The 27,718-nt window shown below is 37.5% G+C and overlaps 3 protein-coding genes across 8 annotated transcripts in view; 2 read left to right on the top strand and 1 right to left on the bottom strand.

The window, feature by feature from the left end:
* Positions 1-32: 32 nt before the first annotated feature.
* eif2b4 (eukaryotic translation initiation factor 2B, subunit 4 delta) lies at positions 33-15,384 on the top strand. Of its 5 annotated transcripts, none has more exons than XM_081379272.1 (14): positions 33-66; positions 4,851-4,931; positions 5,420-5,457; positions 5,710-5,869; positions 6,940-7,137; positions 8,102-8,184; positions 8,807-8,898; positions 9,063-9,177; positions 9,256-9,332; positions 9,455-9,557; positions 10,620-10,747; positions 10,827-11,004; positions 14,349-14,529; positions 14,631-15,384. In XM_081379272.1, the coding sequence occupies exons 2-14, from the start codon at positions 4,883-4,885 to the stop codon at positions 14,828-14,830; spliced, it is 1,602 nt and encodes a 533-aa protein (XP_081235398.1). In that variant the 5' UTR covers positions 33-66; positions 4,851-4,882; the 3' UTR covers positions 14,831-15,384. The 5 variants fall into 5 exon arrangements, with proteins under 5 accessions (XP_081235398.1, XP_081235399.1, XP_081235397.1 ...); XM_081379273.1 differs by having other exon boundaries at positions 6,937-7,137; positions 8,105-8,184; XM_081379271.1 differs by having other exon boundaries at positions 41-66; positions 6,937-7,137.
* A 9-nt stretch (positions 15,385-15,393) lies between these two features.
* On the bottom strand, positions 15,394-18,017 carry atraid (all-trans retinoic acid-induced differentiation factor). The gene is made up of 7 exons (XM_081379274.1): positions 17,867-18,017; positions 17,559-17,686; positions 17,331-17,399; positions 17,165-17,236; positions 16,597-16,718; positions 16,418-16,518; positions 15,394-16,335 (listed from the first exon to the last, which is right to left on the bottom strand). The coding sequence occupies exons 1-7, from the start codon at positions 17,990-17,992 to the stop codon at positions 16,231-16,233; spliced, it is 723 nt and encodes a 240-aa protein (XP_081235400.1). The 5' UTR covers positions 17,993-18,017; the 3' UTR covers positions 15,394-16,230.
* A 1,127-nt stretch (positions 18,018-19,144) lies between these two features.
* snx17 (sorting nexin 17) overlaps positions 19,145-27,718 on the top strand; it is a 31,060-nt gene continuing 22,486 nt past the window's right edge. Inside the window, exons 1-2 of one of the 2 annotated variants that reach the window (XM_081377921.1) lie at positions 19,145-19,919; positions 26,553-26,627. In XM_081377921.1, coding sequence (XP_081234047.1) covers positions 19,860-19,919; positions 26,553-26,627 — 135 coding nt within the window. In that variant the 5' untranslated portion in view covers positions 19,145-19,859. The remainder of the gene's footprint in view (positions 19,920-26,552; positions 26,628-27,718) is intronic. The other variant, XM_081377920.1, reaches the window with a different exon arrangement.

The raw sequence follows: 27,718 nt of genomic DNA, 5'->3' as shown, positions 1-27,718 counted from the left end.
CCTCCTTGAACAGATACGTGTCAACACAAAGAATAATTATGGAAAGGACAGGATAACTACATACAGGTAAATTCAGTTTTTCTGTAATATTACTCATTCAACAAAGTTTATCATTTTTTGTTTGTTCGCTTTAGTGAAGGGCTAAAACATTGCTTTTTTGGATCGTTCTGGCCAATGTTGTTGAAGTTATCTAACATTTTTATAGTTATGAAGCAGAATAAAAATGATAATGAATTGTAAACAAACAAACAAACAAACAAACAGTAATGTTATCTCTTCTCTCTGTATGACCTGTGCATTTTTCCTGACAGCTTTGTCTATTCTGTGAGGGAAACTGAAATTTGCCCCTTGTGAAGACATGCTTCCTTATATGCCCATATGAATACTCAAGTTATGGAATGTAAGGAAGTGTGTGGTTTCAGGGGGAATCCATCACCACGGAATAGAGCATGCAAATAAAACACAGTGTGATGGATGAAAACCTTAAATCGAACAATTTAAAGTTTGACACACATTTGTGTATTCTGAGATGAATACTTCAGTTCAGCTGCATGCACATACATTCTTAAAAATAAAGGTTCTTTATTGGCATCTGTGGTTCCATGGAACCTTTTTGTTGCACAAAACTGTCTTTATAGTGGTAAAGGGTTCTTTAGATTAAAATGTTCTTCACACAAAGAAAAAAAATGTTATTTTCAGGTCACTGAAAGGTTCTTTAGGGAACCAAAATTAGTTATTATATGACATTATTGTGAAAAGCCCCTTTTGGGACCTTTATTTATAAGACTGTAGAGTGGATGAGGTGGTAAAGCTGTTGTTTCTGTGATTTGGCTGGCCGTAGGCCTCCACACCCTGATCATCTCTCACTGACCCATAGATACTGCAGATCAGGGCAGATTGACAGAGTACAGCTGTCCCTTACTTTACTAATCCATGAGAGCTATACAAACCTTATGGGGTTTCCTAAAGAAGACGCTATGCTGAATTATTTCCGCAGCTATCTGCACATTAAATAAAAAAAAAAAACAACAGTAATTAACAATGCTAAACTCATGTTGGTAGTAATGTTCATCCATTGAATTGCACAAAAAAATAAAAAAAATCTTATTGAAGAAACAATTTGTAATGAGGCAATCTGTTGCCAATTTTTTAGAAGGCCTATTATTTATTTATTCTCTCCTTTGTCTTCACAACAGGTAAGCACCGAGAAAGATTTTCTGAACTGAAGAATGTCAACATAAGCTCTGTTAGTCTGCCTGGCCGTTCTCTCTTCCTGAAGCACGCCTTGCTGTGGCTGGTCAAATGGAACCAAGTCAGGTGTTTCTGCGAGGTTTGGTCCCCTTCAACCAGCTACTGCGTCGTGAATACAGCCAACATAGACCAAAGATTACTAGAGAGTTATTCACTAAAGTGTGCTTTTTTGTGACTTAAAATGTACTACTAACCCTTAAAAGGATAGTTCACGCAAAAATGAAAATCCTGTCAGTAATTACTCACTCTTATGTTGTCCCAACTCCGTAAGACTTTCGTTCATCTTCGGAACACAAATTAAGATATTTTTGATTAAATCTGAGAGCTGGCTCACTCCTCCATAGGCTTCTATGTTATTGAAACTTGGCGGCCCAGAAAGTTAGTAAAGACAATGTTTAAAATAGTCCAAGTGACTACAGACTACTCAACCATAAGTTTATCAAGCGACGAGAATACTTTTTGTGCGAAAAAACAAACAAAAATTTATATTCAACTATTCATTTTCTTCTATGTGGGCCTCTGAGTTCACGTAGCGTAACAGCGTAGCGCTTCTGTGTTGTACGTCACACGCATCACACACATGACCAGCGTCGGCCAATAGTGAGCCTACGTTCTGACGTACAACCCAGAACTCACCAGAGGCCCACATAAAATAAAATGAATAGTTGAATAAAGTCGTTATTTTTGTTTAGGTTTTTTGCGCACAAAAATTATTCTCATCGCTTGATAAAATTAAGGTTGAGCCACTGTAGTCACTTGGACTATTTTAAACATTGTGTTTACTAACTTTCTGGGCCGGCAAGTTTCAATAACATAGAAGCCTATGGAGGAGTGAGACAGCTCTCAGATTTAAGCAAAAATATCTTAATCTGTGTTCCGAAGATGAACGAAAGTCTTACGGGGTTGGAACGACATCAGGGTGAGTAATTACTGACAGAATTTTCAATTTTTTTTTTGAAAATTCAATAAACTATTTTACTGTTGCGATGTTGTGTTAATTTTCTCCTTTCTTAATTATAATAGAAATTATTTTTAATTTAATAATAATCATTCAGTACCTGATTATCATTCATTGATCATGTGAAAAAGCATTGTATTGGATGTGCACTTCAAATCTTTAAAAAACTGTACTTGCAGATAATATAATATTAATGAAATAAAAGACAATTTAAGTGTACTTTCTTAAGCACACTTTTTTTTAAAGTGCACTTTGTAATAATGTCAAATTAAACGTTTTTCTTTAAAGTACATTTTAAATCATTGTGTTTTAATAATCTGATACATTGTCATGCTTTCAGTTAGATTAGAAAATGTGTTACTTTTCTATGGGGATTGAGTTTCTGCTTATTCTTTATCCTGTGGGTGCTAAATGATAGCAGGCAGCTCTGGCATCACGAACACTTCACAGGTATTACCAAGTTACCAGATTTACTATTAGGTGGTTGTGATATGAGCAATATCACACGAGCAGGGGTGCCATATCAAGTAATCAGTCCCAGTCGTGCTGATAGTGCCATATCGCACGACTTGACTGCCAATGTGGTATTGTTTTTATCGATGGAACAAGTAAAACAAATACTAGTAAAAACTAGGTGACTGCAACAAGTAGCCTAGCCTAGCCTATATATATATATATATATATATATATATATATATATATATATATTTTTTTTTTTTTTTTTTTTTTACACAGCTCACTACTTTATTCGTACTTGTCAATTTCAGCATTCAACCATCAATTATTTTTGAATAAATATTATTTATGAATAAATATATGAAAACTATCTTCAGTGGTAGGCTACCGTCTCTGTGGCGACAATATTTCACCGGAATATAGTTAGATAGGCTATACTATAGAGTCCTAAATATTAGTAGGCCTATACATTAGGATATTACAAATTATGTATAATATAACCCTTGAATAAAAAACACAAACTAAATGAGACCGTCATTTCAAAACATTTGTGTCTAGCTGATTTGTCACTTTTTTAGCATTAGCCTATGTTTACATTCCTTTGACCACCAGAGGGCTCTGGAGTGCTTCGAAACGAAAGAGCAACTGTCACCGGATGAATCAATGCACCGCAAATGATCCCAATTCCTTTTCAAAATCAGTTTACTAGCAAGAAGTCGCGAAGAAATTAAACTGCGGAATCGGGTAGGAGACAGGTTGACAGCATCAATTATGCTACAGGTAAAATTTACAAATGTAAACGTATAAATACGCGCTGTTTCTGAATACAAAGCTAGTAAGTTAGCTCTGATGACTTTAAACACGACGGTAAAGTGACATTCGTTTTAGACATTTGGTTTTATACCCATTAAACTCTGCGTATTTCATGTTTTGAGCCCGAACCAACTCAGATATACATAAACAAATTCCCGTTGCATAGCAAGGCTTAAATACAATGTAGCCTATATAAATTAGACCTATAATCAGTTAAACTATTTAACTATACATTATCAAACTAATAGTAAAATGTTCACAAAAATATCCCTTTTATAGAAAAAGGCTCTGTTTTTTGGAATTAGCATTTTTTAACTTTTATAATAGCCTAATTTTAGAACTTAAACTTAAGGCCTTGTGCAATACTGTTAATCCATTAAACTACAACACCGTTTGGCCAAAAGGTATCAAACCAACTGTAAATTACTCAGATTATTATTCCCCATGTTGCACACGGTTAATTTTTTCAGATTATTAATCTGGTATTTTTTTATATACAATTCTAAACCCATTTAAATAGGTCAAACAGTGTTGTTGTAGTTTAATGGATTTAAATGAGTTTAGTATTATATTAAAAAATATCAGGTTATTCATTAATTTAAATGCAATTTGTTTAATAATGTTGTTTAATGGATTTAAAGGGGTTCAGTAGGCTAATGTAGGCCCTATAGGCCTATTAAAAAAAGACCAGATAAAAAATAAACAAGCCTTGTGCAACATGGGGAATAATAATCAGAGTTGCAGTTGGTTTGCCTCACTCTTTTTCATTAGCATAGTTTGTTTTGAAGTCGATGAACTTCACGTTTAGTCGTTTTTAGTAATGTTTTATTCACTGAAATATAGTTGTTTGTGATTGTTTTTCATTAAATAAGAATGTTTATTTAAGTTACTATGAAATCTTCACAAGTTATTGATAATTTAAAATCTTTACAAATTTTACAATAATTGAAACAAACTCGCTTAAGGTGCACTATTTAATTAGCAAACAACAATATTTTAAAGCTTAAACCGTTACTAAAAATGACAAAACTTGTAAAAAAAAAAAAAAAATACGTTATTACTATTTAACGTAATGACGTAAGTACGTGGGGTACGTCAGGATGGCGCTGCGCTCAGGTCACAGTTTCCCCTTGTGGCCTGGGATCGAATCCCACTTCTGACAACAACTTTTTGTTCTTTTCAACATGATGAGAACATGTTGCTGTACGCGAATATGCTGCGTCTATTTAATTAAAGAAACGTAAGGACGTTTTTCAGCTTGGGCATTTGGGTACGTTGTCACTGTAAATAAATTGTTGTACATAAAAGTTCAGCTCACTCGTTTCAATCGCTAGAGGGCGACGTAATTCCTCACGACTGCTTTTCACATCAGATTACCAGCGAGAAGTCACGAAGAAGTGAAACATGGCGGAATCGGGTGGGAGACAGATTGACAGCATCAACCATGCTGCAGGTGAAATATACAGATATTTCAACTTTTTACACGTGCTGTTACTGAATTAAACACGTACATAAGCAGTCGTTTAAAGTATTAAGAGAGAGGTTGTGTTACCGCGTGTTACGCCGTTGATCACCACTCTGCCATGTCACAGCAGACTTTACAAATGCACAGTGGAAATTACATCATGCAGTGTTTGACATTTTGAACATGTATTAAAATCTAACTATATATACAGGATCACGATGTTCCCTATTGTTTGCATGTGTAACGTGATGATTTGTAATATGAACTGAATCTTTATGCAACATTCCTTAGTTTGGTAATGATCGAGTGTGAACCAGTAACGTTATGATGAAATAACACTGCAAAGTCAGTGTCGATGTTTCATTAATTCAACCTTATACTCTAAACAAAAATATATATTCTACTAATATCGTTTGTGCAAATATAGAGCAATTTTAACTTTGCATACGTTTTAAATCATTTTATATGTGGCATAGATGGAGATGGCAAGGTGCAAGAAATTGTACGATCGAAGGTAGGTCTTTACTTTTTTTTATTTTTTTTTATTAACTAGATATCACAAACACAATGGCTTTGTCTCAAAACCTAGGTTACATGGACAGCGTTTTGGGCTTCTTAGCCACATTCTCTGCAGAGAATCAGTATGCTAAGATGCCCAAAATGCAGACTAGGTTTTAGAAACAAAAGCCAATTTTAAGCCAAATCAGTTTCCAGAGACAGCGGATAAAGACGTGCAAACTGTGATTCCCCTTTTTTTTATCTATAGATTGAAGGTAAGGAATTGACCAAAGAAGAAAAGCAGCGTCTTAGGAAAGAGAAGAAGCAGCATAAAAAGAATAAAAAAGATGACAAGGTTCCTACAGAGAAGGAAAAGGAGAAAGAGAAAGCTCCATCAAAACCTGTCACTCAGAGCCCAACACATAAAGGTACTTCAGTCCACTGTGCTGTTGCTTAACTATTCTCCTGCAACCTAAAGTTTATTAAAACTAATTTAATTTTAATCCAATTTTTGATTTAAAATAGGATAATTTGAGGAGAATTATTTGTTTATGTAAGGGTGTTTTTCTCTCTTATTGAGACCAGATTAATATTTAGTTTCTGAGTTGGCTATTTTGAAGGAAGTAGGGACTTAAAGGGTTAGTTCACCTAAAATAAAAATTCTGTCATTAATTACTCACCCTCATGTCGTTACGTAAGACTTGCGTGCATCCTTGGAACACAATTGAAGGTCTTTTTGATGAAATCTGAGAGCCTTCTGTGCCTCCATAGACAGTCTATGCAACTGCCACTTTGAAAAAGTTCATAAAGAGATTGTAAAAGTAATCCATATGAATTGAGTGGTTTTGTGAGGTTCATTGAGGTTCGATGAGAACCAATGAGGTTCATTCTTGTGTTATGCAGCACGTTTGAGCTTCCACATGAACCAATGAGATTCATTCTTGTGTTACGCAGCACGTTTGAGCTTCAACAAGAGCCAATGAGGTTTATTCTTGTGTTATGCAGCACGTTTGAGCTTCAACAAGAACCAATGAGGTTCATTCTCGTGCGTCAAGCAGGTTCGGTTGAGCTTCTGTTCGTGTTCGCTGATCAATGCTTGTATTTGAATAAAAGCTTAAATTCAATCTGTTCATCATATAAAGCGATCAAGTTTCTTCAGAAAATTGAGTAAACCGCTCAATTCATATGGATTAGTTTTACAATCTCTTTATGAACTTTTTAAAGTGTCAAAGTAGTAGTTGCGTAGCTGTCACTGGAGGGACAGAAATCTCCTTAGACTTCATTAAAAAAAATCTTCATTTGTATTCTGAAGATGAACAAGTCTTACGTGTTTGGAACGACATGAAGGTGAGTAATTAATGACATAATTTTCATTTTTGGTTGAATTAACCATTTAAAAACAGACCTAGATAGGCTTAAATAGTCTTTTAATAGCCTTTTTAGTCTATAGTCTATGTTTGGGGTGCTTTTTATTTGATGGGCCCTTTGATCTCAGCAGCGGCTCCTGTGCCTGTAAGTGCATCTGCATCTGAATCTCTTGCGGCTGCAGAGAAGCCTGTAAAGACCAAAGCAGAGCTGCGAGCAGAGCGCCGGGCACGGCAAGACTCAGAACGGACATCAAAACAGGGCAAGAAGGAAGGGGGGCAGCAATCCACCTCCAGTAAGCCTAAAGCTTCCCCCAGTGAGCTTCAGCCAGGTAATTCAATGCATCGGAAAAGGATATTCCAGGATGGGAAGTTTGGGAATTCTCACAGTGGCTGATGAATGCCTATTTTTATCAGCCATTCCAATAATGCTGCTGTTTTTTCCCTTATTTCAAATATATATAAAAAAAAAATGTAGTGTCTATTTACACCAAGTGTTAGCAAAGGCCATTTGCACTAACTCCGCCCACCATTGTCGCTGAGCCAGACAAAATTACAAAAGAAACTCGATTTTTGTTAAGTTCGAATAAACCTTTACGCATATCAGCTTGAAGAAGCGTTTATTTTAAAATGTTCGAAAAGTGGAAATAAAGTGTCTACACTGGAAAAAAATGATTAGTTGAATTTAATTAATTTTTTTTATCGTAAGTGGTTGCACACAATTGATTTCAACTTAATGCATTTGTTTAAATGTAGCTAAAATCAATTGTGTGCAACCACTTACGATACATTTTTTTATTAAATTCAACGAATAATGTTTTTTTTTCAGTGTAACAGGTATTTAATATTGGGAATAAAGTGTTTAGCCTAACTGTTCATTTGGTGTAAATAGCACCTGTTGCTATTTGCACTTAGTACAAATGCATACATGCTTATGCTTACACAATGGATTGTGAAATATTATAATTTTAAAATGTTCTGTTTTAATTTACTTTTAAATGTAACTTATTCATGTGATGGCAAAGCTTTTGGTTGAGTTTTTAGCAGCCATTACTCCAGTCTTTAATGTCACATTTCAATGCATATTTTACTTACATTCAAATTGAGTTTGACGACTTTGCAAAACATTGATCAAACAAACTGATTCAACTAGCAGCATTTCTTGTCAGAATGTTAATGCGAGATATTTTACGAGTCACAATGACTCACAGATTCACTCATAGAAGTGGCTGCATTTGACTGGTGCTTATGTAGAGACTGAGCAGTTTTACAATTCTTTTCTCTGTTTCTTGTTAGTAGTAAAAAGGTTACCAGAGCACGTTCAGGTGGACGACCCCGCTGCATTGAAGAAGTTGGCCAAAAAGCTTGAGAGACAGCAGGTGAGACAAATCAATGCCGTCCTGCTTTGCCTCTTTTCTGATTACCACCCGTTGACGGAGGATGGATTCATCCAGGTGTTTTCTGAGATCTCTTTTGCAGCGTTTTTAACCCAGGTCCTTCCCATGTCTTACAGAAGTCAGGGCAAGGATGCGGTTTAAATATAACTGGAGTCAAGGTCTGGCTCCACACTTTTGTGTGCAGTGAATTGTTAAATTATTTCTTTGTTTAATGTATTTTTAATTCTTGGTGAAAGTTAACTCAAATTTGATTTTATTGTACGTTGGAGATTGGTGATTTCATTGTGATGATCTTCATTTCATTGTGTTCATGTGATGAGCTAGATGTGTTATGTGGCTGAACTTTCGAGTGAGTTTTTTTTTCTTTTTTCTTGATTCATAATTTATTATTTGTTAGGTGTAGATCTATAACACTAGCGTAAAGCTTGGGAAGTCCTCTGTGGAGCCCTTCTTCAGTAGTGCACGTCATGTATGTCTTCATGCACAGTGTTCTGTTGCAGTCTCAGCTCTTGACCCGAGGAGGGAGGATGTGACCTCCACAACATCTGTCCCTGAGGGAACAAAATATTCACATTAAAAGCTGTTGTTTGCTCTGTTCTCTTAGGTTCCTTTGAGGTCCGATTATGGCTACAAGGTCAGCCTGTTCTCCCACCTACACCAATACAGCCGAAAAAACCCTCCAACTCAGCAAATCAGGTAATGTAACAAAAATGTGTCTTCTATTTAGAATATTAACTTAAAAGGGTCATATAAGGAGAAATCTCCCTTTTTTATCCTTTGGACATATTAGAAATGAAGTATGTATAACCTAAATGAATTAGTTGGTTGACTTGTATTGTTTGATATGGTTTATTTTGCAGCATCCCTGCCACAGTTATTCACCCATCCATTGTTCGGTTGGGTCTCCAGTACTCTCAGGGCATAATAGCAGGATCCAATGCTCGATCTGTGGCCCTACTACATGCCTTTAAACAGGTAATTCATAATCAAACCTATAAAATTGCTCAGAAGTTCTTAATTTTTGGATTTAATTAACCAGCAATCATTTTATAGGTTATTCAAGACTATAGCACACCTCCAAATGAGGAGTTGTCAAGGGACCTTGTGAACAAGCTTTCACCCTATATCAGGTTTACTTTCTTCCTTGTGAAGATTTATATAGCACATGCTCAGATGTATATTATTTCATTTGAACTCTGATCTTACATGGAAATGGTTATTTGACAGACACTGCCAATCCTTACCCCTACAGTTTTCTCAGCCAGTGTCGGCCCCTTTCGGCCAGCATGGGCAATGCCATCAAGTACATCAAGAAGGAAATTTCAAATATACCCAGTCAATGCAAAGAAGAGGAGGTAAGAGTTTTCAGAATCACTAGTTAGAGACATTTATATGCAGTAGGGGTGTCCCGACTAAGGATTTTCATAGTGGAATCAGAATCAAGTCTTGCCTATAGTCGACTAATAGTCTATTCGTGTGAGGGGGCGGGGCTTTAACATTTTAAAGCTGCGATGTACAGAACATCACACAAAGATATAGAAGAAAATGTATAAAAACATTTCCAGTCTTTCACTTTGTCTGTGTCCGTTTGAGTCTTTTCAAATTGTGTGCGTGGATAAAATACATTCTAAAACGTTTAACGTGAAAAACGTATAAAGGAAAAATGTAGCATTTTCCTCCCATAGAAAACCGTTAAAGAAAACGCTTTACGTGACTTTCTATAGGAATATAGTTCATATTCTGGGTTCTTATCTGCACATAGTATCGTTTCTTAATAAGGTGTGTAGCCTACTGTGTAGTGCACATACATTAAGCACGTAAAAGTGCCATTTAAGCGTTTTAAAAGCTTTTTTCACGTTAAGTGTTTAGAATGTCCTGAGGAAATCCAACTTGTTAACGTTGGCCAGCAAAAGTGCGATCATGGTTTTCCTGATGCTAAATCCAGCCTTTCTGATGCAGCCTTTCAGAACATCTTCAGATTTTCTTATTCCAGACATTTTTAAAGTTTTAAATCCCTGCCGACAAGACGCTCCTCTGTCGGTCATGGATCGAAAGTGAAACTTAAATCTGTCACGGGGTGTTTGGATTTATTCACGCTGCACGCACGTTGAAAATATTTATTAAAAACTTCTTTCTTTGCACATTTTTATTGACAGCCTTATCATAATAGGCTATATATTAATGTATTGACAGAAAACCGGTAGTTCTATGTGAAATCTTACATTGAGCACCCTCACATAGCCAAAATAACATGATCCTCGTTTAATAACACCGCTGCGAAGATTCGACCGCGAGATTGGTAGTCGAATCAGGCTCCTTCTGTCAAAGCATCGAATCTTCGACTATTCGGGCTCACCCGTAATATGCAGTATTCTTCCTGATCCTGTGATTGTCTAAAAGCAACGTTTTCTCAACAGGCGAAAGGGAAACTCCAGGAATGTATTGATAGTTACGTAAATGAGAAGATCATTTTGGCTTCTGAAGCCATTTCTAAGTATGCTATTGAGAAGATAAGTAATGGAGACGTCATTCTTGTTTATGGCTGGTAAGATCTTTCACTGAATTGCTATAATCCTGTAATAATTTGGATTAATGCATTTAATGCCTCTTTTGTCTTTTTCCAGCTCTTCTCTTGTCAATCACATTCTGTGCGACGCTTTTGAAAAGCAGAGGAAGTTCAGAGTCATAGTCGTTGATAGTCGACCCAGGCTGGAGGGCCGAGAGGCGCTCAGGCGTCTTGTGAAGAAAGGCATCCGATGTACTTATGTGCTCATATCTGCCTTGTCCTACATTCTGCCTGAAGTGAGTCATTCTTTTCAGTAAAGCTTGTTGCTTGCTGTGATTTTTGCAAGCACATTTTATTTTTAGCTCATTGCGAGGTAATGTGCTTTATTTCCAAAGTGCTTGTACCCTCAAAGGAGTGATTATGTGTGTGACATCAGCAGTAGCTAAAAATATTAATAAGCCTAATTATGGATTGGTACTTTTGTTCTTAAAGACACAGTATCAACTGCAGTGGTGCTAGTAAAGCAAAAGGTTGACAAAGATAACTACTCAGTTTTATAGAGTTTAGAACAGCATATGGACTTTATTTACATAAGTATACTTTTGATAATGACACTCTTAGATTGCTGTTATGGTTTTATTTCAAATAATTATATGGCACTGTGAGGTTTTGAATATTTAGATTGTTACGTGATATATTGTGTTAAACTAAATATTCAGGGCGCGTGAAAAACACTAGGGCCAGTTGAGGGAACTGTCACTTGCCCGATGGGGCCAGTGCTGCATCTTCACGGAAGTTGATCATTTTTAAGCCTCGTCAATTTAAATATAAAAATCCTTAGCGTTGAGCCTTGCATGTATTAAAGGGGTGTAATGATACCCTAATTTCACGATTCAATACATATCACGATACTGAACTCACGATACGATATTATTGCGATACTCCAAGACATATGATAAAATGTTAAGAAAAAATGTACGGTTGATTAAATGCTAAATTTGCTATAACATTGTGGGTGTAAATGAATAGGCTTGGACAATGGTGACACCAGAATAAATATATTCATGATTCTGATCCTGAAAATACAGAATTATTTTAGACTAATATGCTTGAACTCGGTCACTGGCTAGATATATTTAAAGTAATGTAGGCCACTTTTTACTGGTAACATAAGACTATGACATAAGCATTATCAGGACACACTAATATTCCCCCATTATTATACATTATATTCAACATAATATATTGTAGTTAAAGGAGAACTCCGGTCAATTTTAACATTGAGCTAATTTTTTTGTACATTTGGAGTGCTGTCAGTACAGAGAACAACGACAAAAATCGGTGTTGCCTACACTGTGTTATCCTCTTTTTAAAATTTGCACCCTGTTGACTTCAATGGGGCAAGTTTTAAACCTGCTTTTAGCCTCTTAACATCCTTGATGTGTCATTACAAGTGCACAGGTCATGTGAGTGATTCCTTCAGAGTTAACACGGGTGAATCTGACTGCAGTAGATGTGAACGATATTAATAAAAGTTGTTAATTCAGCCAGCGCACATACCTGTATTTACATCCTGTTTTCGGTCGAAGTCCACAGTAGTCGATTGTCGAGTTCATGCGCGTGATCATAGGTAACTAAACCTATGCGCGTGAACTCGACAATCGACTACTGTGGACTTCGACCGAAAACAGGAAGAAAATACAGGTATGTGCGCTGGCTGAATTAACATGATTTTTATTCATATCTTTCACATCTACTGCAGTCAGATTCACTGTGTTCACTCCGAAGGAATCACTCACATTAGCTGTGCACTTGTAATGACACATCAAGGATGTTAAGAGGCTAAAAGCTGGTTTAAAACTTGCCCCATTGAAGTCAACAGGGTGCAAATTTTAAAAAGAGGAGAACACGGTGTAGGCAACACCGATTTTCGTCGTCGTTCTCTGTACTGACAGCATTCCAAATTTACAAAAAAATGAGCTCAATATTAAAATTGACCGGAGTTCTCCTTTAATGTAGTACTGACTCTGAAAACTTCAATTTCTCACAGGGTAATTTTTATTTTGGGTGAACTATCCACGATACATATTGTTGCATTTTTGTATTGCGATATATTGTGACACGATATATTGTTACACCCCTAATGTATTACCGTTGAAAATTATTTGAAGATTTTTTTAAATGTTTTTGAAAGAAGTCTCTTATGCTCACCAAGGCTGCATTTATTTGATCAAATATACAGTAAAAACAGTAATATTGTCAAAATATTATTACAATTTAAATAACTGTTTTTGATTTTAATTTATTTAAAATGTAATTTATTGCCGTGTTGGTAAGGCAGAATTTTCAGCATCATTACTCCAGTCTTCAGCCACATGATCCTTCAGAAATCATTCTAATATGATGATTTGGTGCTCAAGAAAAAAAATTTCTTGCTCCATCCACCTATTTTTATGTGTATTTTGGGATATTGCATTAAAAAAACGCTGGATGGAAACGCCAAGATGCGCATACATTTTTTTTTTTTTTTTTTATCTGATAAGAAAACATGCACATGATTGGATAACTGGACTAACCAGCAGACAATTGTCTGTGCGCTCAGGGACACAAGTCATCTATAGCCGCTTTCTGACCAAGTAGTTCTAGGAACTTAGTTTTAGGAACTGTCCACTTATAAACAGTTCTAAGAACTACTCTCCCCCAAACTCGGTTTTGCTGTTTGCGTTTGCACTGGCCAAGTGGCCATAGGAACTGGTAGGAGGGGTAAGGGAGTGACAAGCACGGTGACTTTTATTTTGACGGCGCGACGGACCTTTATTTTGACGGCGCTGAGAACGCCAGAGCAAACAATGCTCGCATTCTCTGTGTTTATTAGATAGCGATCTGTCTAATAGTACTGTTTAATATCTTATTAGATAGAACTGTTATAGAAAGTAAACAGTATATGAAAAAAGGTTATTAGCCTACATAATCATGTTTGGCTTGGTCCACTCAAAGTTGCGTTGGTTTTTCTCTTCAGCATTTAAGGTTTAGAGACCCATCTATCGCTGGTGTTCCGCGTGCGTTCGGTCAATCAGCGTACACTAACGTCACGGATAGTTCCTATAGTGCTGGTTTAGACCCTACTCTGAAGTAGGACCTAAATTAGTTCCTACAAATGGAGTTCCTAGAACTAAAATTGTTCCTAGTTCCTGCGGTGCGAACACGCCGACATCCGGGTACTATAGCCAATAGTTCTAGGAACTGTGAAAAGGTTCCTCCGGTCGGAAAGCGGCTTATGTTGTTGGAAAAAAGAGCCATGATGGCTTCTCCAATTTCAGCAATTTCAATTTTTTTTTACAGATATTTTCCAGGAAGTGATGATTTTGTTCTCTTGAACACGAGATGGAAATGCTGTTTAATTCGCGGATGTTTAATGCCATATTCCAATTTTAATATTAAATGGAAACATAGCTAATATTGAATATGGTTGAAATATTTTTGTGAGACACTTTTTTCACAATTCTTGTTCACAAGAAATCTTACAGACCACTAAATTTTAAATAGTGTACTTGAACTACAGTTAACTTGCCTTTATGTTGTCATTCTAAACATTGTTTCCATGAATGCTGAATCAGTACTTGCACTCTCTTATTTCCAGGTATCCAAGGTATTTCTTGGTGCCCATGGACTTCTTGCCAATGGCTATGTGATGTCACGTGTGGGAACTTCCCAGATTGCTCTGGTAGCAAAGGCCTACAATGTACCAGTGCTGGTCTGCTGTGAGACCTACAAGTTCTGTGAACGAGTGCAGACGGACTCTTTTGTATCCAATGAATTAGGTAACACTAGCATGTGTAGCATGATTGGTAAATTTACTATCATCATTTTTGTTATTAACATTATTTACACAAAAAAAGTAAACCCTAATGGATTTTTACAGATGATCCCGATGACCTGATTGTGACCAGAAATGGGAAGACCCATCTAGAGAATTGGCAGACTGTTAAATCACTGGGGCTTCTGAACTTGGTGTATGACGTGACGCCACCAGATTTTGTGGACCTTGTGATTACTGACTTGGGCATGATCCCCTGCACCTCCGTGCCTGTGGTACTGCGAGTCAAGAACGTGGATCAGTGAAGAGCAGACGAACACGGTTCGGCTTCCCTTTTGCATCTGCACATAAGAGTGTGTGCACACAGGGCTTCTAGCATGAAGTAAACATATCTATGAAATGGAACAAGCTTTTCAAATAAAGCTACAGTTTATGTTCTCACTGCCGTGATCCTTTCAAATGTGTAATTCTGAATTGTATAACTGGTCCAAAATGACACAGTCCATTTCAATCCACCTAAAGGAAAATTCTCAAATCACTTCTAGTTGTTGTACACAAGATCAAGAATATCAGATTGGCTTGTTCTTGTGTCAGAACCACAACATTTAAAGAAAGTGTCGGTAAAGCATGTTTGCTTTCAGTTTTGGCTTTTCATGATGGTCAGTGCATAGACATAAACATTAAAAAGAAATGTATATCATCCTTTTTGGATTGTTGCTGTTGCTGAATTCCTTTCATAGATGTGAATAAGGGAAAAGGAACATGGTGCAAATGTAAGACCGTGCAAAAGCTGATAAGGGGTTTTGTTTGTATTACCAAAACCTTGAAAAGGCTACAGAAAATAAATAATTTAGATAAACTGTTGTTTGTCGATTCTTTTGTGACAAGTCTTTAATTTTTGGTACTGGTTTACCGAGGTACATGCTGAATTCTTCAACAGAATACTACATTGAAAGAAATGAGATTTGCATATTGTAACATGTACTGTCAGTATTATACTAATAGTGTGTACCTTTTTAATCTCATATTAGCAGATGAAACAGATTCCCTTTACTCTGCCAAAAAGGGAAAACATACAGTTTTAGAGGTTAAATGGTTATCGGTTAGTGTCTAACATGTGACATCTGTGAACAGCAGTATGTGGCAGTAACAATATAATTCTTTTTCACAAATCACAAATTATAACAATCCAATGACATCCATTTCCCCCCTCCCTTGTAAAATGAAAGCACTTTAAATATCTTTGAAATCAAGATAATTTTGTTTTAAAGCAACACAAAATATTTGTCCTTAAAATATGTCAGTGCTTCGCTTCTGTCAGACATGTGGCTGCCCTCCAAAGACAATCAGCAAGGTCAGTCTATGGTCAGTTTTCCCTTTACAGACCAGTCTTTTCAAGGCTGTGAAAATGTCAATATTCACCTAAAGAATTTATAAAATGTACAAAAGTTAAGGACTTTGAGGGTCAAAAGAAAGTGAAAGTTTAAAACATAAAAAATTGTGCATTGTTATTTAAAAAAAAAAAAAAAAAAAAAGCGATGCAAATCTGCTTTAAAAAACAAGAAACTAAAATGTTCATGTGATGGTTAAGCTTCCAGTGTATGAAACTGTTCTCATCTCTTCTCTTGCATCATTTTCAATAAGCTTGATGCATTTTGTGTCATGTGCACCTTTGTCACTCCAGCAAGAGAAGTCTCTTTAAAATTCAAGTGGTCTCGACCTTTCGTCTTTGAGTGAACCAGAGTAACGATGAAGCCACAACTGTCGATCCGGTGAGTATCCCAAGCACCTTACCTATGGGAAACTCTCCCTGCAATTGAGAAAAAATAATGAACATGCGCAATAAAGGAGTGATGGCCAACCTGTTAAGGCTGATTTGTCAGGGGTCTCACCTGTCTCATGCACTTGTATCCGTGGAAATTACGGAGACAACCACACTCAAAGAACCCTGGACCATATGGGCTGCAGAATGAGTTTTCAGGGCAATTCCAGGCTGAAGAGACAAACAACATTCAAGAAATGCCTTGAAAGATATTTGAAAGATTGAGATCCCAGTTTACTGATAACTTACGCATCAGTGCTGTCTGATTGCAAACATTTTTCTGTCCTTCGCAGATTCTGGCATTGTTTTTCACTTCAACCGTCTCCCATGATGAATTGCCCCCCGGACACTCCAGTTTTGAGGGTAGTAATCTAAGTAAAGATTTGTCAAGTCACCTTGTTAGCTTAAATAAGGGATTTTCAATCTTGTAGATGCCATGGACCCCCAAATATCATCGTCCTTGTATGAGGGACCCCCATCCTAAAATGTACATGTTTTCATGTATAAAGACCCAATTTATACTGTGAAATTTTAATATAAATATGTGTAAAATATTATTTGGAAAATATTTAGATTTATTTATTTATTTAAACATTTTATTATGTATTTATTTTTAAGAATTATCATTTATTTTAATCCATCTATTTTTCTTCTTTCATTATTTACTTTATTTATTATATATTTGTTACACTTTTCTTTCTAGATTTGTCCACTGACCCCAAGCAATTTTGGCCCCCTGGGAGTCCCCAGACCTCAGTTTGAAAACCCATGGATTTAATGTTATGAACTTGATATACTGTGCTCATGCATAACTTACAATTGTGTAAGATGGCTGAAACCCTGAAATACGAAATCGCTCAGATTGGTGATCGGGTTGTTGGAGAGATCTCTGTGTAAATACAGTTCAATATTGTTTAGATATTGCATTTAATGCTGAACAAGACACATTCACAGATATTAATAAAACCTGATCTGGTACGTACATTATGACTGCTGTGAATGAATTATACAGGTGCTCTACATGACTGATAGAGCAGTTTGACAGGTCCAACCTAAAACAGGATAAAGATAATCGTACATAGTTAGATTTACAAATAGGATATATATATATATATATATATATATATTATATATATATATATATATATACACACACACACACATATATTCACAATTTAAAAAAAATGTGGAATACTAGAAAGTTTTCTTACCCTATAATAGTGTCTATATTGCTGGCATTATTCTCAAAACAGCAGTGTCCTTTAATCTGGCCTTTTTTTAGGCAGAAATCCCAAACAGGACTGTCTTGTCGTACAGTCCCTTCGCACATTTGACATAACTATCGAAAATAAAGGTGAAAGCATTCAAAATATTATAGGACAACATGCGTGCATAAAATGTGTTTACAATGAGTTTTAATTTACAGCATGATGACAACAATGTAACATGTAGCATAGCATGTTTCATTAATCCTTTAGCTGTACAACTGTGTTGCAATCATTATAGTCGATCGTCTCACCTGTACATCAATATCCTGACTGTCGACATATGCACTGAATAAAACAAATAAAACAGTATATAAATACACAGTAGATACCGCATATGTTGTAATGCTAGCTTTCATTTTCGCCAAAAACAAAATCATGTGACACGATGATCACGTGACGTTCAAGGGCCGAGACCCCATTCATGACATCAAGGCGGCGCAAATATTTTGCATTTCTCATTGTAAAATTTTGATAGAGACGAAACGCTTACAAAACACTGGAGTTTTTACATAATTCACTTTGTTGGACTGATATAGATCCTTGTCACCATACCTCCAATATTAGTTCAGCCAATCTACATTTATTCAGTCTGGATATTGAAAGGCACACTCCACGAATACGGATGACTTTATAAACAGTACAGGCATACACCCCCTGTTATTATTATTTTTAATTTATGCTTAGTTAACTATTATCTAACATAGAAATAACCTAGTACAAAATGTAAGTATTTTTAAATAGGCTACAAGAAATGTCTGTATCCCCCTTAAATGGGTATTTTGGACTGTCCCAACTCAGAGGTAAGATTCTATAAAATTGTGATAACATAATGGACCGGATAGACTTATATGGCAGAAAGACAAATCTCATTCGCTTGTCTCAATTTTAGACAAAATGGTATAGTGTTGAGTGCCTTTGTCAAGCTTAACCATTCAACACTGTTATCAAAGTTACTGTTAGAAAAGATGATCAAATAAACATTTTTCTTTAATTTAGGCTATGGGAATTATAGGCTATTAATTACAAAACAACATGGTTTTAACTACTATGCTGCCCTGTGGAGTTACAGGCTAATTTAGGCTAATAAATAAATGTAATAATTTAATTTTGTTATGCAATGTTTGCTGCAACACTGCAAAAATCACACAGACATTGTGGTTTTATACTAGATATAAACCCAATTGAGAAGCTTAATTTTTTTTACTTCAAAAATTACTTCAGAATTCAGACCATATTTTCGTGGAATTGTATGAGAAAAACAAGATGTTTTTTAACCAACTATCATTAAGCCAATATTTAAATATCCGTTTATTCCGTTTAACTGCGCGCTATTGCTTGTTGTAGCCTAAGTTATCACAGAGCCATTTAAGCCTATATAAATGTTAAACTTAATATTGAATGTAAACGATTTCAACCAGAATTAAGTATACGTTTACATCGTTATGGAGAAATTGTTTTCTACAAACTACGCTTGCAACATGTTCATGCCAAAGGACCTCGAATGAACGTTTTTACGCAATAACACCCCCGGCTAAAGAAGAATGGTTTGATCCAGACTGTTGCAATGCTTCGGGAGCGAGCAGATACATATTGAATACATTATAGCAGACAGACAGAGTTGCCTGGAAGAAGGTTTCGCTACAATGTAGACTTATGTGTGTTCTTCCTAACGCCCTAACAAGTACGAGCACTGTGTCGGCATCTCGAAATGCATCCTGCGACAAACAATTTCTTCATTTGTTTCCTCTCCATACTCGTTCGTATGTAGCCTACCAATGTAGGCTGTAGAAGACAACCGCGGAGCACCTTTACGTGGAGTAATCTGGAAAGTTAATTGGATTGTGGGCCTCGCGACGACACTTCGGTGTTTTGCAGACTCGCTTCCCACATTCTTTTACAGTGCGTGAGGAAGTGAGAGGACAGATTTGGCGATAAATTGCCGACAATGAACGTGGAATTACCTCCAGTTGCAACATGGCTGCTGCTTAGATGTTTATTGAAAAAGTTCAGCCCTGAACATTAAGAAAGTTTTTTTTAAATAATCCACTTCGCGAAAAAGAACTTTTCTGGCGTAATTCGACCCAGGATTGGACTGGATTGATCAGAGCTAGTGTAACGTTAGCTCGCCGTCATTCAAGTTGGTCCCTGCATGACAGCAAACCAACACCGAGAGCTTTCAGTGAACCTTCTCGCTCTTAACAGCATTTTCAGCTTCGTCAGAGACGCGTAATCTTACAGTAGAAAATGCATTTCTCCATCCCCGAGACGGAGGTCCGATCCGATGAAAACGGATCTACATATGTGGTAAGTGTAGGCTACTGGAGGTCTAATAAGCGATGCGCCAAGCTTTTACATTTGGAGACACCGACGAATAGTGTTGCTTTGAATCTGTGTTTTGAACGAATCTTTTAAGCGAACGAATCTTCTGCTGACTGACTTGAACGTTCATTCAGATGTCAAATGAGTCATTGTCGTGTTAACAACAATTTTTTAAATGTAATTTAACAGGCTATGGAAGTAAAATGTGCTTGTTTAGGTTTTTGTGATTATTTTTCCATTTGACAAAATACGGAGGAAATGTATATGCTGCTTAAACAGTAAAACTCTTTCTGAAATCTCTTTCGCAATTTTTTAAATAAAAAATAACGACCTCTTTAAGTTGTAAAAGACTCGGTGTTTATAAACGAATCGGTTGAGTAAGCGATTCAATTACTAAAAACATTTGCCACCAAATCCTTGCATAATAATAATAATGATAACCTGCAAAAAAAAAAAAAGTACCGCCGAATGAAACTTTGTAGTGAACAGACGGATTAATACAACTCTTCAAAATCTACATTACTCAAAACTTATTAGTAGATATGAATATTCATGTAGCCTATGTTGTGTAGAAAACATAGGCTAAAGGAGACTTAAAAACGTGTCTGTGAAACCATATGACTTAATGAATAATAAAAAGGGCACAAAGACCAGGAATTATTGCATTGAAGGTGCAATCAGTTTGGGAAGCTTTGTCACTTTCTGTATTTCTATTTGAATGGTCATTTAGAGTTGTTGTGTCAGTTAAATTTCACAATGTCTCAGTTCTTCTGGCTTCTCTCCCTAAGCCATATGCAGTGCAAGATTGCCATTTATTTCAGCACAAGTTATATTCAGTAAGTGTTATAACTGGCTCACTGCTCTGAAGACATGACACTTCATTTATCTTTACTATAGCCTATCCATAACAGACAGCTTGGGCTCCTGAGGTTACATCTGTATTATACTGAACTGTGGATTGATTACAAAGCGTATTCTGTTCAAGGACAGACACTGCAGTCCAATCTTCTCGTAGATGTCTGCAGATGTGCAGACTGTGGCGTTGACTCTCTTTAGCCACCAAATTATTTTAATAAAGGCTGAGATATAGAGCTTTACTGTGCACATGGATGCTCTCTGTGCACCTAAAACACCTCCGGTAGATCCACAATGGTTTAAATGCACTGACGTGAAGATGAATGAATCATTCCTAACAGACTGATTGCGAAAGTTGTTTGTGTCCTTCTGTGACAGTGATTCAGAGAGAGTTTCTCTGTCATAGAGACACAGACGGTCAGAAGAGTCTTTCAAGGCCACTGAGAGTTAAATTAGCCAGATTCACACTCACCTTTTAATGCTCTTATGTTTCTTTCACTTTCTTGATGACTAGATATTAGCCTTGTTGTGTTGCACAATTTTAAGTGTCTTATAGATTTAGACTGATTCACCCTGCTCAGTGATATTTTATATATTTATACACTATAGTTTTTATAAATAATTTAAATTAGCTTTCATTTATATATTTTCATTTTAATTTTAGTTTAAATTTTACTTATTTTATGTATGTTTGCCATTTTATATTTCTAAATGTTTATTTATCAGTTAGTGATTTTAGTACTTTTCATTTTTCATTTAAAATATTGATATTTTATTTTATTTCAGCTTTATTTTATTGAACAAATGTTTTAATAGTTTTCATTTTAGTAAACGATAACAACACCGCCCCTGCTCAGATTTTCTCAAGTCAACTCAAACTGATTTAAAACTTGAGAACGAGTGCTTTCATGAATGGAGGTGGTTTTCTTCAGACATCTAAAGTGTAATGTTGTCTTGATCTGTATTAGGCAGGAAGTTGTGTAGTATACTTTGGAGCTGTTTATGTCACAGAATATGCATACTTTGCAGAAGAGCCACAAAAATGAGTGGGCTGCGTTTTAAATGGCACGCTTCCTGTTCAAACAAAAGGGTAAAAAAGTATGATGGTTTGTACTTCCTGAAGACTTAAATACTCCATCTTCCTTATTTTGATTTGGAGACATGTAAGGGCATTGCAGTTTCATCATAGTCAGGTCCCAAAATAGATAAATAGCCCTGGATAAGATGCAGTAGGCATTTTTGAGGAAAAGTACTTCAAGTGTTGTTTCTATATGATTTTTAGGTGCTGAATCCATTTCTGCCGTATAACAAGTTGTAAACATCACTGTTTTGGCATAAACAATAAAAACAAAATGGCTGCCAAAAAAAAAAAGTTTTAATGCATTTGTTGCAGTTTAAACATTAAACATTAGAACTAAAACTATGCATTCTCAGAATATTTAAACATGTAAACAATGAAAAAACAACATTAACATGAAAGGGATAGTTTTTAATGGCTGCTGGAATTATGCCAAGGTACACTGGGAAGCATATATCAGTGGAAATATGCAATTATGCCCAGCCCGAAGGGGGGGACTTGGAATACACATGACCCCAGGGGGCTGCATATTGAGAATCACTGGGGTGTCCAGCTGCAGGTGGAATATTTCAAACCCAGGGGTGGCAAGGTAGCTTGCCGAGGGAAAGACACATGCTCAGAGAGGCTTACAGTGGACTACACACGTGGGGGTTGCCCAGAGGCCGTGTTAGGTGTCGCCCAGCCTGCAGATCTACATATGTCTGTTGGCGAGGCGCCATGCGCTAGAGCCCAAGAGGATGCCACACTCCGGGTGGAGCAGGCCGTCACATCAAGGGGGCATGGTCGACCTTGCTGCTGGTAAGCCAAAGCAATGGTGTCCACTATCCAGTGAGACAACCTTTGCTTGGAGAGAGCCTTTCCCTTCAGCTTCCCACCATGACAGACAAAGAGCTGGTCTGAAGTCCTGAAACAATGCATCCTGTCTATGTAAGTATGGAGGGTGCGTACTGGACAGAGCTGTGCCAAGGCTGGGTCTGCGTCCTCCAAGGGCAGCGCTTGCAGGTTCACCACCTGGTCTCGAAAGGGTGTGGTGGGAACCTTGGGCACATATCCAGGCCGGGGTCTCAGGATCACGTAAGAGTTAGCCGGTCCAAATTCCAGGCACGCTTCGTCACCCGAAAATGCCTGCAGGTCCCCTACCCTCTTGATGGAGGCCAATGCAACCAGGAGCACTGTTTTCATTGACAGGAACTTAAGCTCCACTGATTGCAGAGGCTCAAAGGGAGCACTCTGCAGGGCAGTTAAAACCACAGAGAGGTCCAAAGAGGGAACGAGAGGAGGGCGAGGAGGATTCAGTCTCCTCGCTCCTCTCAGGAAACTGATGATCAGGTCGTGCTTTCCAATGCACTTACCATCAACTGCATCATGATGTGTGGCAATGGCAGCACCATACACTTTCAGGGTGGAGGGAGACAACCTTCGCTCCAACCCTTCTTGCAAGAAGGAAAGCACGACACTGATCGGGCCTTTCGTGGGTTCTTTAAGTTTAGAAGAACACCAGTTGACAAAGAGGTTCCACTTCAACGCATAGGCATGTCTCGTGGACGATGCTCTAGTCTAGCGGAAGTGATGGTAGCCACCACCGCTGGTGGTAGGGTACTCAAACCTGCCTCGTCCCATCCAGGAACCACACATGGAGGTTTCAAAGATCGGGACGAGGGTGCCATAGGGTGCCCCGTCCCTGAGAAAGCAGGTTCTTTCTCAGAGGAATTGGCCAGGGAGGTGCTGTCGCGAAGAGTACTAGTTCTTGGAACCAGGTGCGGTTGAGCCAATACGGGGCAACCAAAATTACCTGCTCCTCGTCCTCCCTGATCTTGCGCAAAGTCTACGTAAGAAGGCTCACTGGGGGAAAACGCATACTTGCAGAGGCCCCGCGGCCAGCTGTGCGCCAGTGCATCCGTGCCGAGCGTGCCCTCGGTCAGGGAATAAAACAGGTCACAGTGGCAAGAGTCGTGGGAGGCAAACAGATCTACCTGTGCGTCCCCGAACTGATCCCAAATCAGATGAACCGACTGGGGATGGAGTCCCCATTCTCCAGCGAGAGGCCGAAACCGAGACATATCAGCTGCACGGTTCAGGTCTCCCGGGATATAAATGGCTCGAAGCGACCTCAGATGCTTCTGACTCAATATGAGGAGGTGGCAGGCGAGTTGCGACATACGGCGGGAGCGCAGACCACCTTGTCGGTTGATGTACGCTACTGTGGCGGTATTGTCTGATCGGACTAATACGTGCTGACCCCTGAGCAACGCACAGAAGCAGTGCAGGGTGAGACGTACAGCCAGCAACTCGAGGCAATTGACATGCCAAAGGCGCTGGGGTCTTGTCCAGGAGCCTGCGGCAGCATGTCCATTGCACATGGCGCCCTAGCCCATTATGGAGGCATCTGTTGATACAACAACATGCCAGGAAACTCGTTCTATGGGCACTCCAGCCCATAGAAAACTGAGGTTCGTCCACGGGGTGAAGGTCTGAAGGCAGTCACTGGGACTCGGAGCGTGCCTTGTTGCCATGCCCACCTCGGGACTTGATCGCGAAGCCAAAGCTGAAGCGGTCTCATATGAAGCAAGACGAGCGACGTTACTGCGGCTGCGGATGCCATATGCCCCAGGAGCCTCTGAAATAGTTTCAGTGGAAACGCACTCTTGCCCTCGAACTGACGAAGGCAAATTAGCAGTGACTGCGCGCGCACGCACATGGCGACCGAGTCGATTTCCATACCGAGAAAAGAGATCCTCTGCACGGAGCAGAGTTTGCTCTTCTCCCAGTTGACTCGAAGGCCCAGACAAGCTAGGTGCCGCAGCACTAGGTCCCTGTGTTCGCAAACCTTGTCTCGAGAGTGAGCTAGGATCAGCCAGTCGTCGAGAGGAACAAGGGCTGCCTCGACAACCTTTGTGAAGACGCGAAGAGACAGGGCTAGCCCGAAAGGGGGAACCGCGCACTGGTATGCCTGCCCCTCGAATTATATATATATATATATATATATACTGGTATGCCTCATTTGCATATGTAAACATGACATTTCAGAAAACTTGTAATACAAAAAATGTCTGTCTCTATGTAAGTGAAAAACTGGAAAGGTTTTATGGTGATATCTATAACTTAAAATTTTTACCCTATCCACCTGTAGTGTTTTGGCTTTGAATAATGCACCTATTGTTTCAATGACAATTACAAGAAAATGGGACCCTTATTTCAATGTTATACGATGGATCCTTATTCAGGAGACATTGAACTTTCTAAAAATGTGGTATAACAACTTTTCCTCAAAAATGCCTACAGGGTTACACAATCTTGAAGATTCGGACCTGACTATCATGCCTCTATCAGACTTGTTCCAGCTTTGATATCTTCAATGACTTGCATCTATGAGTTGTGTAGCAGAGCTTTGCTGTCAATAATTGGGTCATACCACAATCCACAAGAATGGCTCAAGAACTGTTTTTGCTGTATTCACTCTACCTAAAACTTAGAAACATCTTTGAAACAACACTCTTCATATTGTTTTCCCATTCTGAAGTCAAAGTCTTTCTTTTGAATGTACCCGTACCACATATTTTGGTTTGTGTCTAGTTGATACATTGCATGCTTTATTTTTTACTCCATAAAGAACAATGGACCATTATCTCAACACCTAAAGATGTGCGAAATGACAAGTAGTCAAAGCAACAACAAATCAGGAAGTCAGACAATAGTGCAAAAGTCCCTCAATTTTATAAACACAGCCGTTTCAGATAAGACAAAAAAAAAGAAAAAGCGAGCTTACATTCCTTCGACAATAAATGGTGTTGAGAAGTCCATGCATATTAAAATATGATTATTGTTCCTTCCTGATTGTATCTTTCGGAGTGGATGCAATAACAGCAAATGCTGTAAAGCTTTTGGGGAGAAGAAGAAATCGGAACTGAATGGCATTGGTTTCCAGGCTCAATAATCGCTTTAGATACTACTTGTTTTTGTTTTTTGTAGAAAGGCTAAAATAATACTAAGGCACCACCATTAAACAAGCTGGTTTGATATAAAATGTTCTTATTTACTAAGCGACTACATCATTTAAAGTTTTTTTATTCAATTTATTTAATAATTTGATATTTCAGAGTGAATATAGTAATTGTTTAAATTAATGATTTAAAAAAAATGCACATGGTTAAAAAGCAAGAAATTACTTCTGTTCAGCAAAGATGTTTTAAATTGATCAAAAGTGACGGTAAAGGTAAAAATGTAAAACAGAAATTTCCATTTTAAATAAATGCTGTTCTTTTGAACTTTCTATTCATCAAAGAATCCTGGAAAACAATTAATCACAATATTCACAGAAATATTAAGCAGTACAACTTATTTCAACATTAATAATAAAAAGAAATGTTTCTTGATTTCTGAATGATTTCTGAAGGATCATGTGACACTGTTGACTGGAGTAATGATGTTGAAAATTCTGCTTTGCCATCACAGGAATAAATTATATTTTTTAATAGAAAACTGTTATTTTAACTTGTAATAATATTTTACAATATTGCATTTTTTTACTGTATTTTTAATCAAATAAAATGAAGATTTCTTTCAAAAACATAAAAAAAATCTTACTGACTCTTTCAGAGCCTTAAAGATTATTCATGAATATGGATTGAGCGTTTATTTTTTATAATGTGTATATAAAGACTAACTAACGGTTTTTCCTTCTTCAGGCCTACAATATCCATGTGAATGGTGTCTTGCATTGTCGAGTACGTTATAGTCAACTCCTGGGCCTCCATGAACAGGTAAACACACAAATCAAGAAAACACAATATTTAAACGACTAGTTACGAATCACTGGCTGTAAAATCATCCAATTAATAAGTCAGTGCTGTGAATGCTGTCTGAGATTGTGAAATATATTTTGAAAATGTACTGCTTCACTGAAATTGAGGAAATGAAACATAATGAGAAATTACAGTAGACATAGTACCTACTGTATTATAGCATATTGGTTTAATTGAAATATATTCTTGTGTTCATTGGGATTTAATGTGATTAGTCACTTTGGCGCCTGGATGGACAGCCAGTGAAATGATTTGTAGCTTTAAATCTAAACTTCAAAGACCTTTTTTTTGGACGTGACCGAGTTCTCCGTTAGCCAAAAAAAACTACAGTAATTTGCTTCATAATATTTACCGAGGTTGTGTGAGAAAAACACAGGCATGTTTGTTTTGGACTGGATTGAAATCACAAAGTACACTTGTGAAACACAAATTTACTTCTCATCCAAATAGTGAAGTGGTTAAGCTGTGAGCATATTCACCAGTACTGAAAAGGTCAGACATATTCCAAATATTTGGAAGTGAGGCATCATTCTCAGAAAAAGATCTGCCTATTACCTTTCTTACACCTACCAATTTCACAAACTCTGTGTTTTCTTCATGAATGAAAGAGAACTTGCAGTGATCTCAGCATTAAGAGCATGTTGTGTTGTTTCAAAGCCGCTGTTGCTAGGTAACAGGGCGTTGAGGGCCTAGTCAGATCATACGTGGTCATATGATGCAATCCGCAGAGGCTGTCATGGTGTGAGGCTTGAAGTTAACCCTTAAAATGGACCTCTAATATTATCTAATCTAAAATTAAAAGCTATATTTCAAATAGTGAACACTGTTTTAGTTTTAGTTTATGATAGCAACATTGATTGATAGATATTTTTTTCTTTCTTCTTGTGCCATTGAATAAAATGCCAATGACACAGATGGAACAACAGCAGGCATCATTTTAGTAGATGCTGTGAAGTGTAAACAGATTTATTAGCGTGGTGCCTGAGAGACCCACAGTACGCCTGGTCGAGTCTCAGCGGCCAAGGGCAGTCAGTGGTCAGTTTAATTTG

Source organism: Scardinius erythrophthalmus (assembly GCF_964197995.2).
Source record: "Scardinius erythrophthalmus genome assembly, chromosome: 11".
In the NCBI taxonomy this organism is placed as follows: domain Eukaryota; kingdom Metazoa; phylum Chordata; class Actinopteri; order Cypriniformes; family Leuciscidae; genus Scardinius; species Scardinius erythrophthalmus.
Note: the sequence above shows the minus strand (reverse complement) of the source record. Positions and strands in the feature narration are given on the sequence as shown.